Source organism: Galleria mellonella, unplaced genomic scaffold (genome assembly GCF_026898425.1).
Source record: "Galleria mellonella isolate WM207_F2 unplaced genomic scaffold, CSIRO_AGI_GalMel_v1 utg643, whole genome shotgun sequence".
Lineage (NCBI taxonomy): Eukaryota > Metazoa > Arthropoda > Insecta > Lepidoptera > Pyralidae > Galleria > Galleria mellonella.
This window is the reverse complement of record NW_026442135.1, coordinates 651,885-668,950: the sequence shown is the minus strand read 5'-3', so window position 1 is coordinate 668,950 and position 17,066 is coordinate 651,885. Positions and strand designations below refer to the sequence as shown.

General features: G+C 37.4%; 2 protein-coding genes across 3 annotated transcripts in view; one reads left to right on the top strand and one right to left on the bottom strand.

Moving 5' to 3' along the window:
• Positions 1-17,066, bottom strand: part of LOC113511210 (prolow-density lipoprotein receptor-related protein 1) — a 60,863-nt gene that overhangs the window by 17,592 nt on the left and 26,205 nt on the right. Inside the window, exons 13-20 of the mRNA XM_052900305.1 lie at positions 6,457-6,606; positions 5,529-5,654; positions 4,953-5,097; positions 3,889-3,995; positions 2,928-3,020; positions 2,416-2,568; positions 1,609-1,953; positions 144-260 (exon numbers count right to left, since the gene is read on the bottom strand). Of these exons, the coding sequence (XP_052756265.1) occupies positions 144-260; positions 1,609-1,953; positions 2,416-2,568; positions 2,928-3,020; positions 3,889-3,995; positions 4,953-5,097; positions 5,529-5,654; positions 6,457-6,606 (1,236 nt within the window). The remainder of the gene's footprint in view (positions 1-143; positions 261-1,608; positions 1,954-2,415; positions 2,569-2,927; positions 3,021-3,888; positions 3,996-4,952; positions 5,098-5,528; positions 5,655-6,456; positions 6,607-17,066) is intronic.
• LOC128201916 (uncharacterized) lies at positions 7,203-15,158 on the top strand. 2 transcript variants are annotated; one of them, XM_052900306.1, is made up of 4 exons: positions 7,203-7,706; positions 9,456-9,546; positions 9,877-10,011; positions 14,575-15,158. In XM_052900306.1, exons 1-4 carry the CDS (start codon positions 7,582-7,584, stop codon positions 14,833-14,835), a joined length of 612 nt encoding a protein of 203 aa, XP_052756266.1. In that variant the 5' UTR covers positions 7,203-7,581; the 3' UTR covers positions 14,836-15,158. The 2 variants fall into 2 exon arrangements, 1 of the variants encoding a protein (XP_052756266.1); XR_008253502.1 differs by lacking the exons at positions 7,203-7,706; positions 9,456-9,546 and adding an exon at positions 10,979-11,122 and having other exon boundaries at positions 9,878-10,011; positions 14,575-14,711.

The following is a 17,066-nucleotide window of genomic DNA, read 5'->3' as shown; positions in this document are numbered from 1 at the left end:
CACTGGTGTCGCTGAATTCCATTACTATTACTAGCTGTCTCCCCATCCTGTATTATCTTATTATAATCCTATCTTACCTTAAATAGCCTTTTAATATTTTATTATATTTGTTTGTTATTATAAGATATCAATCGTATACTAACGTTCCGAAGTTGTGTTTGCCACTGCGGATGGACATTTTTGATCTTGATTTATGCATTTTCTGTCACACATTATTTGACCAAGCGGACACGAAATTTCTGGATTTTGAAATGGTATTTCTAAAAAAAAGAATTATCTGTATTATATGAATAAAGTGGGTAAAAGGTTGACTATATTAATTCTACTTGTTAAACGTGATCAGAATACGTTAATACAACTTCCCGATAAAATATGTTTAGTTACCCTACATTGTAAATATTGCGCAGTTTAGAGTAGAGTGGGTACGGTTGAAACAGTTTTGCTTATACCATCCATAGCAAGGCCATTAATAAAACGAGCGATACGATTATGGAGATGTGTTAAATATAAGAATGAGTATCTATCTACTATTTGCGTTCCAGGTATTTTAATTTTTGTATAAAATTAAGAAACAAATCTGATTCGTTTCATCCGTCCTCATGCCAGGGGCGGTTGAAACAGTGACTGGTGTAATGTTAATAATACAAAACATAATGTTACAACTTGCATTATTTATTATTTATTTTAATTTTAAGAGTAATTATGGCACATTGTTTTTAGGGTGCAAACCAAAGAGTAAGGTACAAATAAATACAAACGTAGTGCAAATCTTAAAGTATATAAAATCAGTCGTCCTTGACGATAAGACTATTTAACAATTATATAAAATTTAGGTATTTTTAAAAACAAAATAAAACAACAGCATTTTTCTTCAACAAAACGAACGTTCAAACGTACTTTGTTTCCACTGTCCTTTCTTTCAAACGTACCCAGTCTACCATATATATTATATACCATATACATAGATTTTGTTTCACAACGAACCTTTTTATTTAACCAAGCTTTTGCTTGGCTAAATAAAAAGGCTTTAATCGTTAGAGAATTAACACAGGACTCTACAGGAGTAAATTGTATCGATTAACAAAATTGAGATAGAATTGGTGACGTAATCGCTTAAAGTGAAAACATCCTTGTTTTGACAGTAGCTTAAAAATATCTATCGACTTGAAAGTTTTTATCGTCCTTTATATCATACAATCCGTCTTTGGTTCACTGGTGAAGATACCTCATCTTTATTATCGTCACAATTATCATTTCAGCCATTATCCGTCCACTGCTGTACATAAGCTTCCCCTATAGACTGCCATAAAGAACAGTCCTGAGCCACCTGCGTCCACTGACTTCTTGCAATGCATTTCAGGTCGTCACTCCATCTAGTGGGGAATAGTCCTAAACTGCGTTTACCCGTACGTGGTCGCCACTCAAGAACCTTTCTTCTCCATCGGTTGTCGGTTCTTCAAGCTATGTGACCAGCCCATTGCCACTTCAGCTTGCTTATCCTTCGGGCTATGTCGGTTATTTTGGTTCTTTTGTAGATATCCTCGTTTAGGATTCTATTACGCAATTAGTGATTCGTCACAATACTAATAAAATATTATACCAACTCACCATTGCAGCCTTCTTCGTCCTCGCCTTCTGCGCAATCCTTTTCTCCATCACAATATTTTGCATCAGAAACACATACGTTACTCTTATGACAATAGATCTCATATGCTTTGCAAGTGGCCTGCTTGATGCATGTTCCATTCCTGTTAAAGAGCGAGAGTGGGCACAGGCATTTGTACCCCATGTGAAAGTCGTTAGGCGCTGTGTGCGGGTGTGGGTGGGGTATTTGAACACATACATTCGAACAAGGTTTCTGGACGATACAAGGATGATTACTGAGAAGGCTGTCGTTTCTTAGTGGTGGTGTAGTTGCCAGGATGTGAAGTTTAGTGTTGTTTGGGAATATTGCTGCAATTAAAATTATAGAACTTGTTTTTATTTAATGTAGTACACCTACAATTTGTATTAACAAGCGTTGTTGTTATAAAAATAATACTATATATTTTTATTCATTATAGACCTGTTACAGATACCTACACACTATCAAACATATTATTTCAGGAATTTAGTAGTAAGTGTGTATTAGCCTGATAATGTTGAGGATAATTTTCCATTTTCCTATTATAATCTAGATTATAAGAAATTTTATTCACACTTAAATTTATATAAAGTAATACTAAGACTGTGACCAATTACATTGTTTTGCTATTTATCTCTTTTAGGGGAACACGCTTCGTTTACGTGTTAGTTCCAGATTGCACTAAGTACTAACACTTCCTCCAGGTGTTGAGCAAAGCAAGATGATACATTTAAATTTGTGATTGACTTTCATTGCAACACACTACCAAATATACCAAAAGATATACTAACAGAGCTGAATCCTGCGGGTTCTAGTTGTGACGTCGTGTATTGGGGCCCAGAACAGACGCGGTGTGCGACGATCGGCCCAGAATACGTACCCATCCGTCAGTGCTAAGGATGATATGGAGGTTGATAGTTCGCGAAATCTCTCTCTACCTATTCCTGAAGCAAGAACAAGGTTTTAGGTTTGTCAAGATTTTCTTAAAATGAGGATATTCGATATCTTTTTTGCGCAATTAACTGCTTTTTTGCTATAGTCTTGAAGAGCACCAAGGTTATCACAGTACACTGTAATGTCCCTGTTACCCTTCATACATAATTAAAAATTTAAATTGATATAATAAATGTTGTTATGTTTTCGATAATTCACTATATATGTAAATAACTATGGAAAAATTACGAAGTAGTCTCTCTTACGACATCCACGGGAAAGAATGGGGTGGCCTATTCTATACCGGGATCTTTCGACAATTTTGTTATTGTAATTGCATCAAGTTACATGGATGCAAAAGACAAAATACCTTTAGGGTGCATCAAATCAATGACGCTGTTGCCGTCGTCTGCAATATACACCAAGTCCATATAATGTGCGTAACGTAATGTTATTCGGGGACCTGTAATAATTAACAAGTCTTATTTTAAAGTACTTAAAAGTAAACTAATGTAATACATCTTGTAGAATTTAGTATAGTAATATTGATTTTATTATATACATTTCAAATCCTTTCAATTGATACCCATATTGCGGCGATCAAAAAAGACAAGATCCGCCATCTTGTAACGGCAGCCATTATTACTCCTACAATTGAAATTACTACAGTGTTATAGTTTATATACTTATGTTGAGTATTGCATTTTGTATTGTAACCAGAATCAAAGTTTTATACAAAATTTCAACTCAATCGATATTAAGAAAGTGGTTATAATTTGGCATGCAATTTCTAAAACAATAATCTAATTTAAAATAAAAGCTTTTATAAGATGAACATTACAAAAATTGTTGAATAATAACTATTGTGAGTCATACTGCATTACAACTACATATACGCATTCATCATGCTATTTGATAGTACTGCTCGCGACACAGCCGTGGACCGCGCTCATGAATAAGAGCTCCTATCGAATTCGAAACTAGTCGGATTACATCTCAGAATTTAAAACTTGAGAAAAACCCGACATAATTACTTTACAAAATAGATATTTGACATTCAGTTATGTATAGTCTCTTCGTGAATATTTTCTTATTAATTGACGTTTAGACGAATTACAATACTTAATAATTAACGAAGTGTAATACTTCTTCTATATGTAAGTGTGGCAATAAAATAAATGGTTGATTAAAACTGTTGTAAGTAGGTAATGATAAAAAATACGCCAAATTATTGTACCGAATAGTTTCACATTGCTGATTGATACTACAGTGGAAATCCAGCTTAATATACGAGTATGTATCTGCATCGGAATGTAATTTTCCAACTGTACCTCTAAGATCAGTCGTGACGACACGTTTCCTTCCACTGCCGTCCAATCCCATACTGTCGATATGTACTACGTTGTCACCATTGTCACGTACTGCTAACAGGAGTTTTCTAAAACAGCAACAGTAACAGTTTCTTTTAACATCACCTTTGATGTAACTTCAAAGTTTTATCCAAGATGCTGTTAGAGTTATATCAAAGAAACTTTTGTTGTTCTTGACACAATAAAATCATTTTGTCTCGGAGCATACACGTTCCAAGCGAGTTAGTGAAACACGTGTCTCAAAACGTGCGCGAAAAAAATGGCAGTCAGAAATTGATGGCTAATATGGAACGTTGTGGAATCTCTGGTAGTAATAGTTTTAGTCAATCTTCAAATATTAGCAGTCATACACAAAATAAAAATATTAGAATTAAACAAAATAATTATAATCAAGTAACCAATGATGATATAGACTTCCGCAAGATAACCTAGACCTAGTTCAGTAAAATAAGATAACAGCATCACGAAACCAGTGGTAGAATCATAAAAACTAGTGACGATTTAAAAGAGCTTTATAGGCAAGTCTATTTAAATAAGGATTATTTCTATTCCATTCTTAAAATAATGCATTAGATTCAAAACATTTATATTCGTAGAATATCAAGGATTCTAGATTTTCCTGCTTGACAGTAATGAGCTTAAGGAGGAGGGATGGGCAGCAACGTCTCTCTTAAAACATTCATAAAAGCCTAACTGCGATTGCCAAACCGCCTGCCAAACGTAGCAACTACTGGCAAAACTCCCTTATGGGGAAGGCTTATGTTCAACAGTGCACAATTAAGGGCTGAAATTATAATTCTGTAATCATTTTAAATTGGCGTAATGTGCTTTTCCTTCCTAATCAACTTTATTTACATCTCCAGTATACCTTCTAAAAAAAATAAAAATAAATCATATCAGTCGTTAGCTGCCCATTGCTATATATAGGCCTTCCCCATGAAGGATGTTTTGCCAATAGTGACTACGCTTGGCATGCGGGTTAGCTACAGATTTTGTGATCATAAGATATAATAATAAACACCTACCCATAATCAGGCATAACACAAAAGCTGAGTGGGGTCTCTTGTTGGGGCAATATATACATTATTACTCGGTCTTGCTTCTTCAGTGACATCACTTCTATTATATTTCTTCCGGCATCCAGCATATACAGAGAATCAGATACATAATCTGAAATAGGAAGTTTATTAGAGAACATTGAACTCCATTTTATTTTTGTTTTCATTTGTATTTCATGTCTTGGGCAACCCATTTGATAAACACAGTCTAAACAGCCGTGTTTCGGTTTGTAATCAATACTGTAGCCTAATCTTCATATCATGAGGGTCGGTAACGCGTGAATGATGCTTCTGATGTTGCGAGCATCCATAGCATAGCTAGCAATGATCGCTTACCATCAGACGTTATAGAGAAAGAAGTTTAGCTACTTAGTTTGTCCAAGCTTTTCCGCACATAGCCTCTTAATTGGGCATATGCGTGAGAGTACGGTTATTCTAGCTAACCTAGATTGTTCCAGACTACTGAAAGAGACCCATAAAAAAAAGCTATTACCATGTCAAAAACAATATTTTTTTAAATAAATATATGAAAATATTACTGACCATAATCCATGTCGATAATATTCATCAGGCCATTATAATAGAAAGGTCGTGTTAATCCTAAAGAGAAGTCGCTCATATTTATGTAGCTTAAAAGTTTACGCTGGCCGTCGTATACGTACAGGACATCTGTAAAAGAAATACAAGTAGTAGACAGATAGTTGACTAATTCAAATAAATTTAAATATAGGTGTAAACGAGCATGTTGACAAGAGACAAGCTGTCAGAAATTAGAAAAATACTTATTTTTAGTTGGAATATTGACTGATTGAAATATTAATCCCTCGAAGAGATAAGTCCGATCAATGTAGTTTGTCCATTTCTTTGTAGTTTGTTTTTATTCCGTAGAATATATGTTCAAATTAAGCTTATTCCAACAAATTATCAGTCAAACAAATATCGTTCGAAATTACAACGGAAATATATGTTTACAACTGAACACTGGCCACGGAATATCGTAGAACATATGTTTTCAAGCCCCGCTCGTTTCGAAATTTTACAGCCATCCCATAAATATGTATTAAAAATAATAGAGGGTTGGGTTTATATAAAGAAATAATATTATTTTATAGTGAAATACTATGAAATACCAAAAAACAGTACCTAATGTAATATACGTATTAAAATCCTACCGCGATGCGCGGATTCAGCTGTGTAAAGTCAACGCCACAAGCGTACGAAAACTACCTACGAAGAAACGCCATTAACCGCACGGTTTAGTTATCACGCGTCGTGTGGATTGTAACATTTCAAATACATTGCGTGACGTCAAAATTAAGAATCATTAATTATATGGTTGTAGTGCATTTCCGGTGGGGAAATAATTTGCCGCCTGATTTAGACCATTCATTTATATCAGCTGTTTCCGTTTTGGCCAACCTGTATTTTTATGTTCCTACAATTATTGTTGTCTAGCAGACATTATTTATACCTCTTGAGTTGTCGTATGCCATCGCTTGCACCCAACCAATATTAAAATGTGACGCGTGTGTCTCCGCACTTCCCAAACTGTCGTAGTGTACTTGAGTGAATATCGCTCCACTTCCTACTATCAAGTATAAAGGCTTATAATCTTCTATATCTGAAAAGCATCCATACACAACATTAAAATGTATTGGGTTTTATTTAAGCTATCGCCAATTTAATTAGTTTTATGTTTTTTAAATAATAGCGTTTGCCCGCAAAAAGAGTAGATTTGTCACCAAAATGTAATCACCAAACAATATAAAATCAATTCCACAATAAATCATCTAAAATCATGGAGATATAGGGTCTAGTAGCAAATAAATGTTTTTGTATGTATTATAATAGGTTTGCCCTAATAAGTATTTAAGCAAACTAATTTAAAGAGATCAGCAATAAATCATATGATGTTACTAGAAAATTTCATAGTTCCTACAACTTACTAAAGATATGCCTCCCAAGGATCTTAATTTCTACAGGTAGTATAAATATATTTGAATAAAATTTCTAGCAGAATAGTAAATAAAACAAAGTAAATAATTAACCTTTATTGTTAAAAATAATAATTACTGAATAATCAGCGCTGGTTTGGATTTTGAAGGGCGCCCCTTTTTTCTTTTCTGGCCGATAGGGGAGAGTCGGGTAGCCTCGGCCACATAAATAAAACTCATGATATCTTGAAAATCAACCGAAATAAACATTTATTTTTAAACTTAAACTAAACATATATCTTATAATATTAATTAAGTTAGAAACTGATAGTTTTATTATATTAGCTTAAATCAAGTCTCAAAAGCAGTCTTCAATATTTGTTAAAATAATTTTTGGAGGGTAGCCCCGGACATAGAATTACTGATGACCAAATCGTTCTTTAGCCTTGCATACGTCACAATAGTAGTAAGCCAGCGATGGATCAATATCCACACACGCTTCGTGCGCCCAGTCTTTGCATCTATGACACTGGATCCAATCTTCCTCGAACGTTTCTCCACAAATGATGCATTCTGTATCGTGGTCTCTTTCTAGCTGAGTCAAACTTTGAATATTCTTCTTTGTTTTCATTTTATTAGTTGCCGCCTGGTCAAGCCATGTAATGGTCTGCGGAGGAGGCGGCGGGGCGCGGGACGCGGAGCAGCGGCGAGCGGACTCGCGGCTCGCGGACGGCAGACATACACAGCATAGTGGCAACCGCACACGCATACGAGGTTTGTCCGGAAAGTACGTATAAAAGTTTTTTAAAAATTTTATTTTACAATTATTCAGGTAAATCAATTTTATCCCCTTCAAAGTACTCCCCCTGTGACATAATGCACTTGTGCTAACGCCGTTTCCACTGTGAGAAGGCTCCTTGAAAGTCCTCTGGTTGTAGGTTTCTCAGCTGCCCCGTCGTAGCTTTTTTTATCTCATTTATGTCCCCCAAATGCCGCCCCCGAAGTACCAATTTGGTTTTTGGGAACAAGAAGAAGTCACACGGGGCCAAATCCGGCGAATAGGGGGGGTGTTCGGTCACCGTAATGGAATTTTTACTCAAAAACTCACGGACAACAAGAGAGGTGTGGGCAGGGGCATTGTCGTGGTGAAGAATCCAACGCCCCTCTCGCGCCAATTCTGGACGAACTCGTGCCACACGAGCTTTGAGGCGTCTGAGCACATCGACGTAGAATTTTCCATCAACTGTCTGGCCTGGAGGAACGAATTCTTGATGGACAATCCCCCGAACATCGAACTCTTTCTCGGCCCTCTCTGAATCTTTTTAGCCACTTGTGGACGGTTGGTTCCTTCACAGCATCATCCCCATAAACTGTTCTGAGATCGGCAAAAATTTCACGGCCATTCTTGCCGAGTTTCGAGAGAAACTTGATTACGACGCGCTGCTCTTCAACGGAAGCGGGCTCCATGCCGACGGGGTTTCGTTAAGAGGTAACTTCACAGATGGCGTGACAAGCCAGTTCGCACCGCACGGCGGTCAGACCAGAACTGAAGCATTGTTAGGGACATAAGGAAGGGGTCCTGCGCTTACCTGGCCTCCCCACTCCTCTTTCTCGCATTCCAGAACACTTTTATACGAACTTTCCGGACAGACCTCGTATATTCGCACAATAAATTGTCGGGCTAAACTTGTATTTTACAACAACATTCCGCTCTTATTCTCCCTGAACATATGGTCCTTCGAGCTCTATTCAATTACTGGACTGTTTAAATTACATCGTGATAAATTCCACCGGCTTCCAACAACGACGCGGTCGTCTTCGATCAACGGTGCGACAGGCCTCTTTCAACGGTTTGACGGGCTTCTTTCAACGCCGCTCTTCAACGTTTTGGAGCTGGGAATTTGTTGCTGTTTAGTCTTCCGACCAGAATTCTACGGGCCCTACAACGCTTTTCAAGACAAGAAAACAAAAAGGATTATATGGATAGTGCATAAAGACCGTGAGATCGCTCCATTATCTATCTTTTTGCTTTCCATCATCATATTATCATCATTTAACCTTTCCATTAGTGAATTCATTCCATAATTCCATAATACTTAATCACTTATTTTTAATCTAAGTAGTTATTACTTTCATTTCAAACCATAAACGGTTATTGCCATTTACTTCATTAGTTTTTTTGTAGTCTTGTAGATTAAAAAGCTAAAATCGTAATATCTATTTATACATTGATTATTAATATCTCCGTAATAAGTAAATCGTAGACGCTTTTTTTAAGTAACATTTTTTTTACGCTACCTACCATAGGCAGTAAATATCATAATCGAATCACGAATCATACAATCATAATTATCACGTAGTTTTCAACGCTATTGTATTATATACTTAGTTAATTCTTTATTTTATTAAGTAAATGCGATTAATTACATCAATCTGCTTTTAGTTGCTTTAATCATATCTCACGTACCTAATTAACAGTGTAATATTTTAATACCGTACAATAATTTTTTTTTTTTTTTTTGTTTTTTTTTCTTAGGTTAGCCAGTAGTCTGCTAAATTACTACCAACCGATCAACGGACTTTGTACTGTAGCATCTGTGCAGTGTCAGACACATTATCACAGATTAGTATATTTTTAATTTGCTATCTTTTAATTAAGTATTTTTTTTTATTGTAGATAATTAAAATATATTTATTTTTATTACTTTATTTACAATTTTTAATTTTATTTAATAACTATATCTTGATTAACTTTTGCAATGACAGAAAATAAAGCAACACAATTAAATCAATTAATTAAAAAGCGTGGTACTTTTAAAAGCAAACTTACAAATTTTTGCAATTACATTAATATATTAAAAAATAGCTCAGCTGTTAGTAATGCTGTCATTCAGTTCGAGCTTCAATCACGCATTGATAAAATGGAATCCTTATATTCGGACTTTGATACTCTTCAGGGTGAGATCGAAGAAATTGCTGACGATCCTGACCAGAGGTATCAGGAAAGGGACGCTTTCGAGAACCAGTATTATGCGGCTGTCGCGACGGCTAGGAGTCTGTGTATACCGTCATTTACATCGACAAATCACGAGGTAAGCTCTCATGATGCTTGTGCGCACAAACAAAGCAATTTTGTAAGGCTTCCCAGGATCCAGCTTCCCGTGTACAATGGCAGCTATCAGCATTGGCTCGAATTCAGGGACACGTACGTTTCTATAGTCCATTCTAGTACTGTTATTGATGACATAAACAAATTTCATTATCTTCGCGCTTGCTTACAAGGTAGTGCAGCTTTAGTTATTAAAAGCTTAGACTTCAAGGCAGAAAATTATGCTTCTGCATGGGAATTGCTATGCAAGCGATACGACAATAAACGCTTACTTGTAAATAACCATGTACAAGCTCTTTTTAATGTTAATTCTATCAAAAAAGAATCTAGTAAAGCTTTGCGTTATATAGTCGATGTCACAAACAAAAATCTTAAAGCTTTGGCTACTCTTGACCAGCCAACAGACAGCTGGGATACATTAATAATTTATATGATGTCAACTAAATTAGACAGTGTTACAAACCGAGAGTGGGAGGAGTATAGAAACAATTGCAGTGATCCACCTACTCTAGATATTTTTATAACCTTCTTGTCTAACAGGGCTGATCTTCTAGAGACTTTAGAGGAGGCAAAAAACAATAAAGGTAATTCTGAATCTACTCACGTTCAAAAATCCAACAGCTTTATAGTTTCTTCAAGTAAAAATAAAACGCTTTCCTGTCCATTATGTCAACATGATCATCATTTATTTAACTGTGATACATTTAGGAAACTGTCAGTAGATGCACGCATTGAAAAAGCTAAAAGTTTTAAAATATGCTTAAACTGCCTTCGACCTGGTCATCATGAGACACGGTGTAAATTGTCACATTGCAAATATTGCAAATCCAAGCACAATACTCTTCTTCATCTTGATATTCATCACGAACCTGTCACGCATGATAGTGTTGTCCTATCTGCTGAGCCATCTCAGTCCTCAACTAATACGGGTTATATTTTATTATCCACAGCCTTGGTCAAGGTGCTTGACGTCCACGGGAAACCACATGCAGCTAGAGTCTTGTTAGACAATGGAAGTACCGGAAACTTTGTCACAAAGGACTTTTGTGGCAAGCTCAATCTTCGTACACATGCTACGAATTCAAGGGTAACAGGTATTAATCATCAAGTATCCACTAGTTCATTGTCTTGCTCTCTTACATTGGAGTCTTATGTTGGTGGCTACAGGACAGACATCAATTGCTTTGTTTTACCCACTATTACAACTTTGCTTCCAAACACATATATAGATATACATAATTTAAAAATACCGCCTGGGGTTTGCTTAGCCGATCCAAATTTCAACGTTCCGTCAACCATTGACATTCTAGTAGGTGCGGACGTCTTTTGGAGTGTGATCGGTACAAATCGCATCCAGTTAGGTACACATAAACCTACTCTTTTTGAAACCAAATTTGGTTGGTTGGTTTCTGGCACTATCAGTCAATCAGATCCTAAACAGTATGTATGTATGTTTTCTAATAATTTACAGAATAATTCTACAGACTTAAATCGTTTTTGGGAACTAGATACAATTTCATCTAAATATGAGCTCACTCCGGATGAACATGCATGCGAACAAGATTTTATGAATTCTACACAGCGCAACAAAGAAGGACGTTTTGTAGTTTCTATGCCACTCAGAGAACCTCCTGAGGTTTTAGGCAATTCTTATTCACTTGCTAAAAACAGATTTCTTTCTCTTGAGCGTCGTTTGCAACGAGAGTCACATTTGAAGCGTCTTTATGTAGAATTCATAAAAGAATATATTGATCTGGGTCATATGAGTGAAAACACATTTAAAAATCATAATCAAACAATTCAATGTTATTTGCCACATCACGGCATTCTTAAAACATCTAACATAACCACACAACTACGTGTTGTGTTCGATGGTTCTGCCTCTACGTCTTCAGGTAAGTCGCTTAACGACATACAACGCGTAGGTCCTACTATGCAGGACGACTTATTATCTATTTTATTACGTTTTCGACAGCACAAGTTCGTGGTATCAGCAGATATAGAAAAGATGTATCGGCAGATACTTTTAGACGACGCACAACGTCCTTTACAAAAAATATTATGGAGGTTTGATCCCTCCCACCCTCTTAAGTCATATACCCTAAACACTCTCACATACGGCACGGCATCAGCGCCATTTCTAGCCACCAGATGTCTTACACAGTTAGGTCATGACTCTAACAATTCTGAAGTAAAACGCGCTATATGTCATGACTTCTACGTAGACGATTTTTTAAGTGGACATGAGACTATTGAAGACACAATTTCATTGTGTCAAGGTGTAATCAACACCCTTCAGTCAGCCAAATTTAATTTGAGAAAATGGCATTCAAATAATAGTACCATATTAAATAGTATATGTCAGAACAATAAGACATCTGGTAGTGTAGATCTTAGTGCAAAAGAGTGTGCAAAAACATTAGGTATTCATTGGAAATGTCTAACAGACCACTTATCATTTTCTATTAATATTTCATCTCAAGATAAATTAACCAAGAGATTTATTTTGTCCACAATTTCACAAGTATTTGATCCATTAGGCCTTGTATCGCCATGTATAGTGGAAGCAAAAATATTAATGCAACAATTGTGGATAAATAAATGCTCTTGGGATGACAAGGTTCCCCCTCTCATAGAAAAAATATGGTCAGAATTTGTACAATTCTTACCATTACTGAATAATCTTAAGATTCCTAGGTGTATTAAAAATAACAGTACAGTCAACACAGAAATACATATATTTACAGACGCATCGGAGAAAGTATATGGTACATGTGTATATATAAGAAGTATATCTAGCGAAGGTTCAATTGATGTCCGTCTTTTGGTTTCCAAAAATAAGGTAGCTCCTATTAAAATTACTACAATCCCACGACTTGAACTTTGTGGCGCGCTTTTAGGAGCACGACTGTACAAGAAGGTGATTACATCGGTTACTCTTGAATTCAGTCGTTGTGTATTTTGGACAGATTCCACCATCGTCTTAGGCTGGATTGCTTCTTCACCAAGTCAGCTTAAACCATTTGTTCGGCACCGAGTTGTGGAGATACAGGAAGGTTCTCACGAATGGCGTTATGTACCCTCAAAATCAAATCCAGCTGACTTAGTATCCCGAGGTCTAAGAGCAGATTTATTAAACAATTCTTCCTTGTGGTGGTCAGGGCCTTCATTTTTAAAACTAGATTCATCTCAATGGCCACTTAATCCAAATAAACATAATTCCAATTTACCTGAAACGATACAATCATTTCACACAGATGACAGTAATTTAATTAATCATAAAGGTAATTTAATTTCATCTTTAATTGACAAGTTTTCAAATTTCACACGACTGCAACGTGTAGTTGCATTTGTCTTAAGATTCGTCAATAACTGCCAAAAGAATACAAATAAACTAAGTGATCAAATATCATTATTAGAATTAAATAATGCTGCCAAACTTCTTTTACGTACAGCTCAGCAAGATTCATTCCCTGAGGAACGTGAGTTACTCTTGTCAAACAAGCAATTACCTTTCAAGAATAGGTTAGTGTCATTATCACCGTTTATAGATTTTGATAACCTCATCCGCGTGGGTGGCAGGCTTAATGATTCTCATTATGACTACAATGTCAAACATCCCATTCTTTTGTCAGGCAAACATCGCTTATGTGAATTAATATTCAATATGCTTCATAAAAAATTCATGCACTCAGGGCCTCAGTTATTACTAGCCACTGCTAGACATAATTATTGGCCTATAGGAGGACTCAACTTAGCAAAACGTATAGTTCGCTCTTGTGTTAGGTGCACTAGGTTCAAGGGAAAAACCATTCAGCCCATGATGGGTAACCTACCAGAGAAACGGGTCCATCTAGAATTTCCTTTCCTAGAAACAGGCGTCGATTATGCCGGTCCAGTGCTGATAGCTGATCGCAAGGGTAGGGGCTGCAAAATTATAAAATCTTACATTTGTGTGTTTGTGTGTTTTGCCACAAAGGCGGCGCATCTAGAGCTTGTCTCGGATTTGACTAAAGAAGCTTTCATTGCAGCACTAAACAGATTCATAGCACGACGAGGCAAGCCGCAAACGATATTTTCGGATAACGGCACTACCTTTGTTGGGACTTTTCATGAGCTCTCCAAGCTCCTCAAACAATCTGAGTTGTCTACGGATTTGGCCGAACAAGGTATAAACTTTTCATTTATTCCTGCCTATACTCCTCACTTTGGAGGCCTATGGGAATCGCTTGTTCGATCAACGAAGCATCTTCTTAGGCGTATTTTAGATAAGACTCATTTAAACTATGAAGAAATGGCTACTCTTCTTATTCAAATTGAAGCCATCTTAAATTCTCGTCCTATCACACCTATTTCCGACAATCCTTCTGATATTTATCCTCTTACTCCTGCCCACTTCCTTATTGGACGGTCTATTATCTTTTTGCCACATCCAGAAATTGTCGACCGCCGCTTCAGCTCTCTTCAGCGATTTCAACGCATCGAGCTGCTCAAGCAACATTTTTGGAATCGATTTTCTAACGAATACGTTGTATGGCTCCAACAGAAAACCAAATGGCATCGGTCTTATGGCGAGCTTAAGGAGGGCACCCTCGTCGTCATCAAGGAGAAGACGTCACCTCCATTAATGTGGCTCATGGGCCGCGTTATCCGCATAATACCTGGAAGGGATGGCATCGCAAGGGTTGCCGACATTCAGACCAAGAAGGGTGTCATTCGGCGAGCATACAACACCATATGCCCCTTGCCAGTGAAGAGTTTTGAACTTGACACTTCAACGCGGGGAGTATATGGTCAAGCCATGTAATGGTCTGCGGAGGAGGCGGCGGGGCGCGGGACGCGGAGCAGCGGCGAGCGGACTCGCGGCTCGCGGACGGCAGACATACACAGCATAGTGGCAACCGCACACGCATATATTCGCACAATAAATTGTCGGGCTAAACTTGTATTTTACAACAACATTCCGCTCTTATTCTCCCTGAACACCGCCTTTCTTTTATTCGTTGTAGTTTTATTGGTTGCAGCCTTGGTTGTGTTGGTCGCAGCCTTTTTCTCTACCAACGCATTTTTGAAGGGCGAAGATGTCAGAATCTCACTTTTTTGTGTTTTTCGTGAACGCGCTGCAAGACGCCTCTTGGATGCATCGGGAAGAGGGGACAACTGCTTAAGCAATTCATTTACAGTAGCAGGTGCAGTTGATTCTGTAATTTCTGACGTTGATGCGGGCATAAATGATGGCTGCGTATTGCCACTGGCTGATGGGTGTGATATAAGACTGGTAGATGGTTGCTGGTTACTACTAGTGGATGGCTGCTGGGTGCAACTAGTGGATGGCTGCTGGGTGCAACTAGTGGATGGCTGCTGGGTGCAGCTTGTGGATGGCTGCTGGGTACCACTAGAGGATGACTGTTGATTGCAGCATCTGGATTTCTGCTGATTGCAACTAGTTGATAACTGTGATCCCACGACTGTCTCTTCAGAAAAAGCTGGTTCCTGTTCAATATTGGTCATCAATGATGGCAAAAAATCCAAATCACTGAAAATTTCCCTATTGAATGGATAAATCCCTGTGCATTTGAACCCATTCTGTGCTATTTCTAGTCTCGCTGCCTTAACGAAAGCTGAATTGACTAAAGCAGCGATGTCATAATCAGTGATCCTAGCCCCTGGATTTTGTCTCATCCACATTGCGCTTGCTGAACCAAATGCAGACTTAAACGGCTTGAAAAATACCCTGTCCAGAGGTTGCACCTTGTGTGTTGTGTGTGGTGGAGTGCTAATCATATGGATGTGATTAGCTCGAGCAAATTCTATCACTGCCAACTCTTTATGGCTTCCATGTCCATCGAGAATCAGAAGGACAGGGTTCTCCTTCGAAGGCTGTACGTGCTGTTTGAAATGCTGGAGCCACATTAAAAATATCTCACCATTCATCCAACCACTTTCGTGTGGAATAGCAATGCTATCTGGTGGAGCTCCAATCATCAAACGACCATTTTTATCCATCCTTTTCCTCGGGAAAATAAAAAGTGGAGGTATAAAATGGCCGCACACGCTCATAGCAAACATCAATGTAATGTTTCGTCCTCTTTCACCAGAAGTCAACTTGCCAACTTGCTTTTTTCCCTTAGTAGAAATAACTTTCTCATTCTTGTGTACAGTGGAGACCCCCGTTTCATCAGCATTGTATATTCTGGAGGCAGGGAATTTGTATTTATCTTGTAGTTGGTGGAGCTGATCATAAAACCGATAGACTTGTGGTTTATTAAACCCAACGGCTCTTGCAATGCTGGTTGACTCTGGACTTCTGAGAGCAATATCTGGGTATTTCTTTATGAAGCTATAATAAAAATCTTTGCCGGCCATTTTCTTTTCTTTATTGAACCTATGAGGTATTTTTAAACGTTCTGCAAATTGAAATGCCAATTTCAAAAACTCTACTTTGGTCAGCGGCATCAGGCGATTATCGAGGTCTTTGACATGGTTATATAATTGCAGTGATTGATTTTCTGAGAAGGTATGTTCATATCTCCCTAGTGTTGGCTTGAACTGTGCTTCTTGTCCACTACCGACAGCTTTTATCCGATCCTGAAGGGTGCTTCTCGGCACATCATATCTCTCAGCTGCTTCTCTCACCGATATCTTTTTTTCCAGTACACATCTTATAGCCTGTTTCATTTTATTTTCGTCCCAATTTCCTCTAGGCGTAATCCTTCCTTTGAATTTTGGCATTATCTGCAAAAGACACAAGATTTTATACACTTGTCTCAACATTGTAATAAAAAAAGACTGTAACATAGAGATGCATAGACAAACAGACATGGTGAAACTACCACGTTTCTTAATTTCACTATGCAATCCAAGAAACTAAACATTTCGTCATAAAAGAAATGTCTGGGGGTACCCGACAAAAAAGTGTCCGATTGTACCCGACCGCCTCGATCCTATGTTTTTATTCATATAGGAAATATCAATAAAAACAACGTCAAGTATTTACCTAATTTGTTAACTATAATGACTAACTTACAGAATTAGTAA

Coding starts and splice junctions, on each gene's coding strand:
- LOC128201916 (XM_052900306.1), top strand. CDS start 7,582: ATGGTCTGCGGAGGAGGCGGCGGGGCGCGGGACGCGGAGCAGCGGCGA. Junction 7,707..9,455: donor ATACGAGGTTTGTCCGGAAA/GTACGTATAAAA, acceptor TTTTTTTCTTAG/GTTAGCCAGTAGTCTGCTAA. Junction 9,547..9,876: donor AGACACATTATCACAGATTA/GTATATTTTTAA, acceptor GATACTCTTCAG/GGTGAGATCGAAGAAATTGC.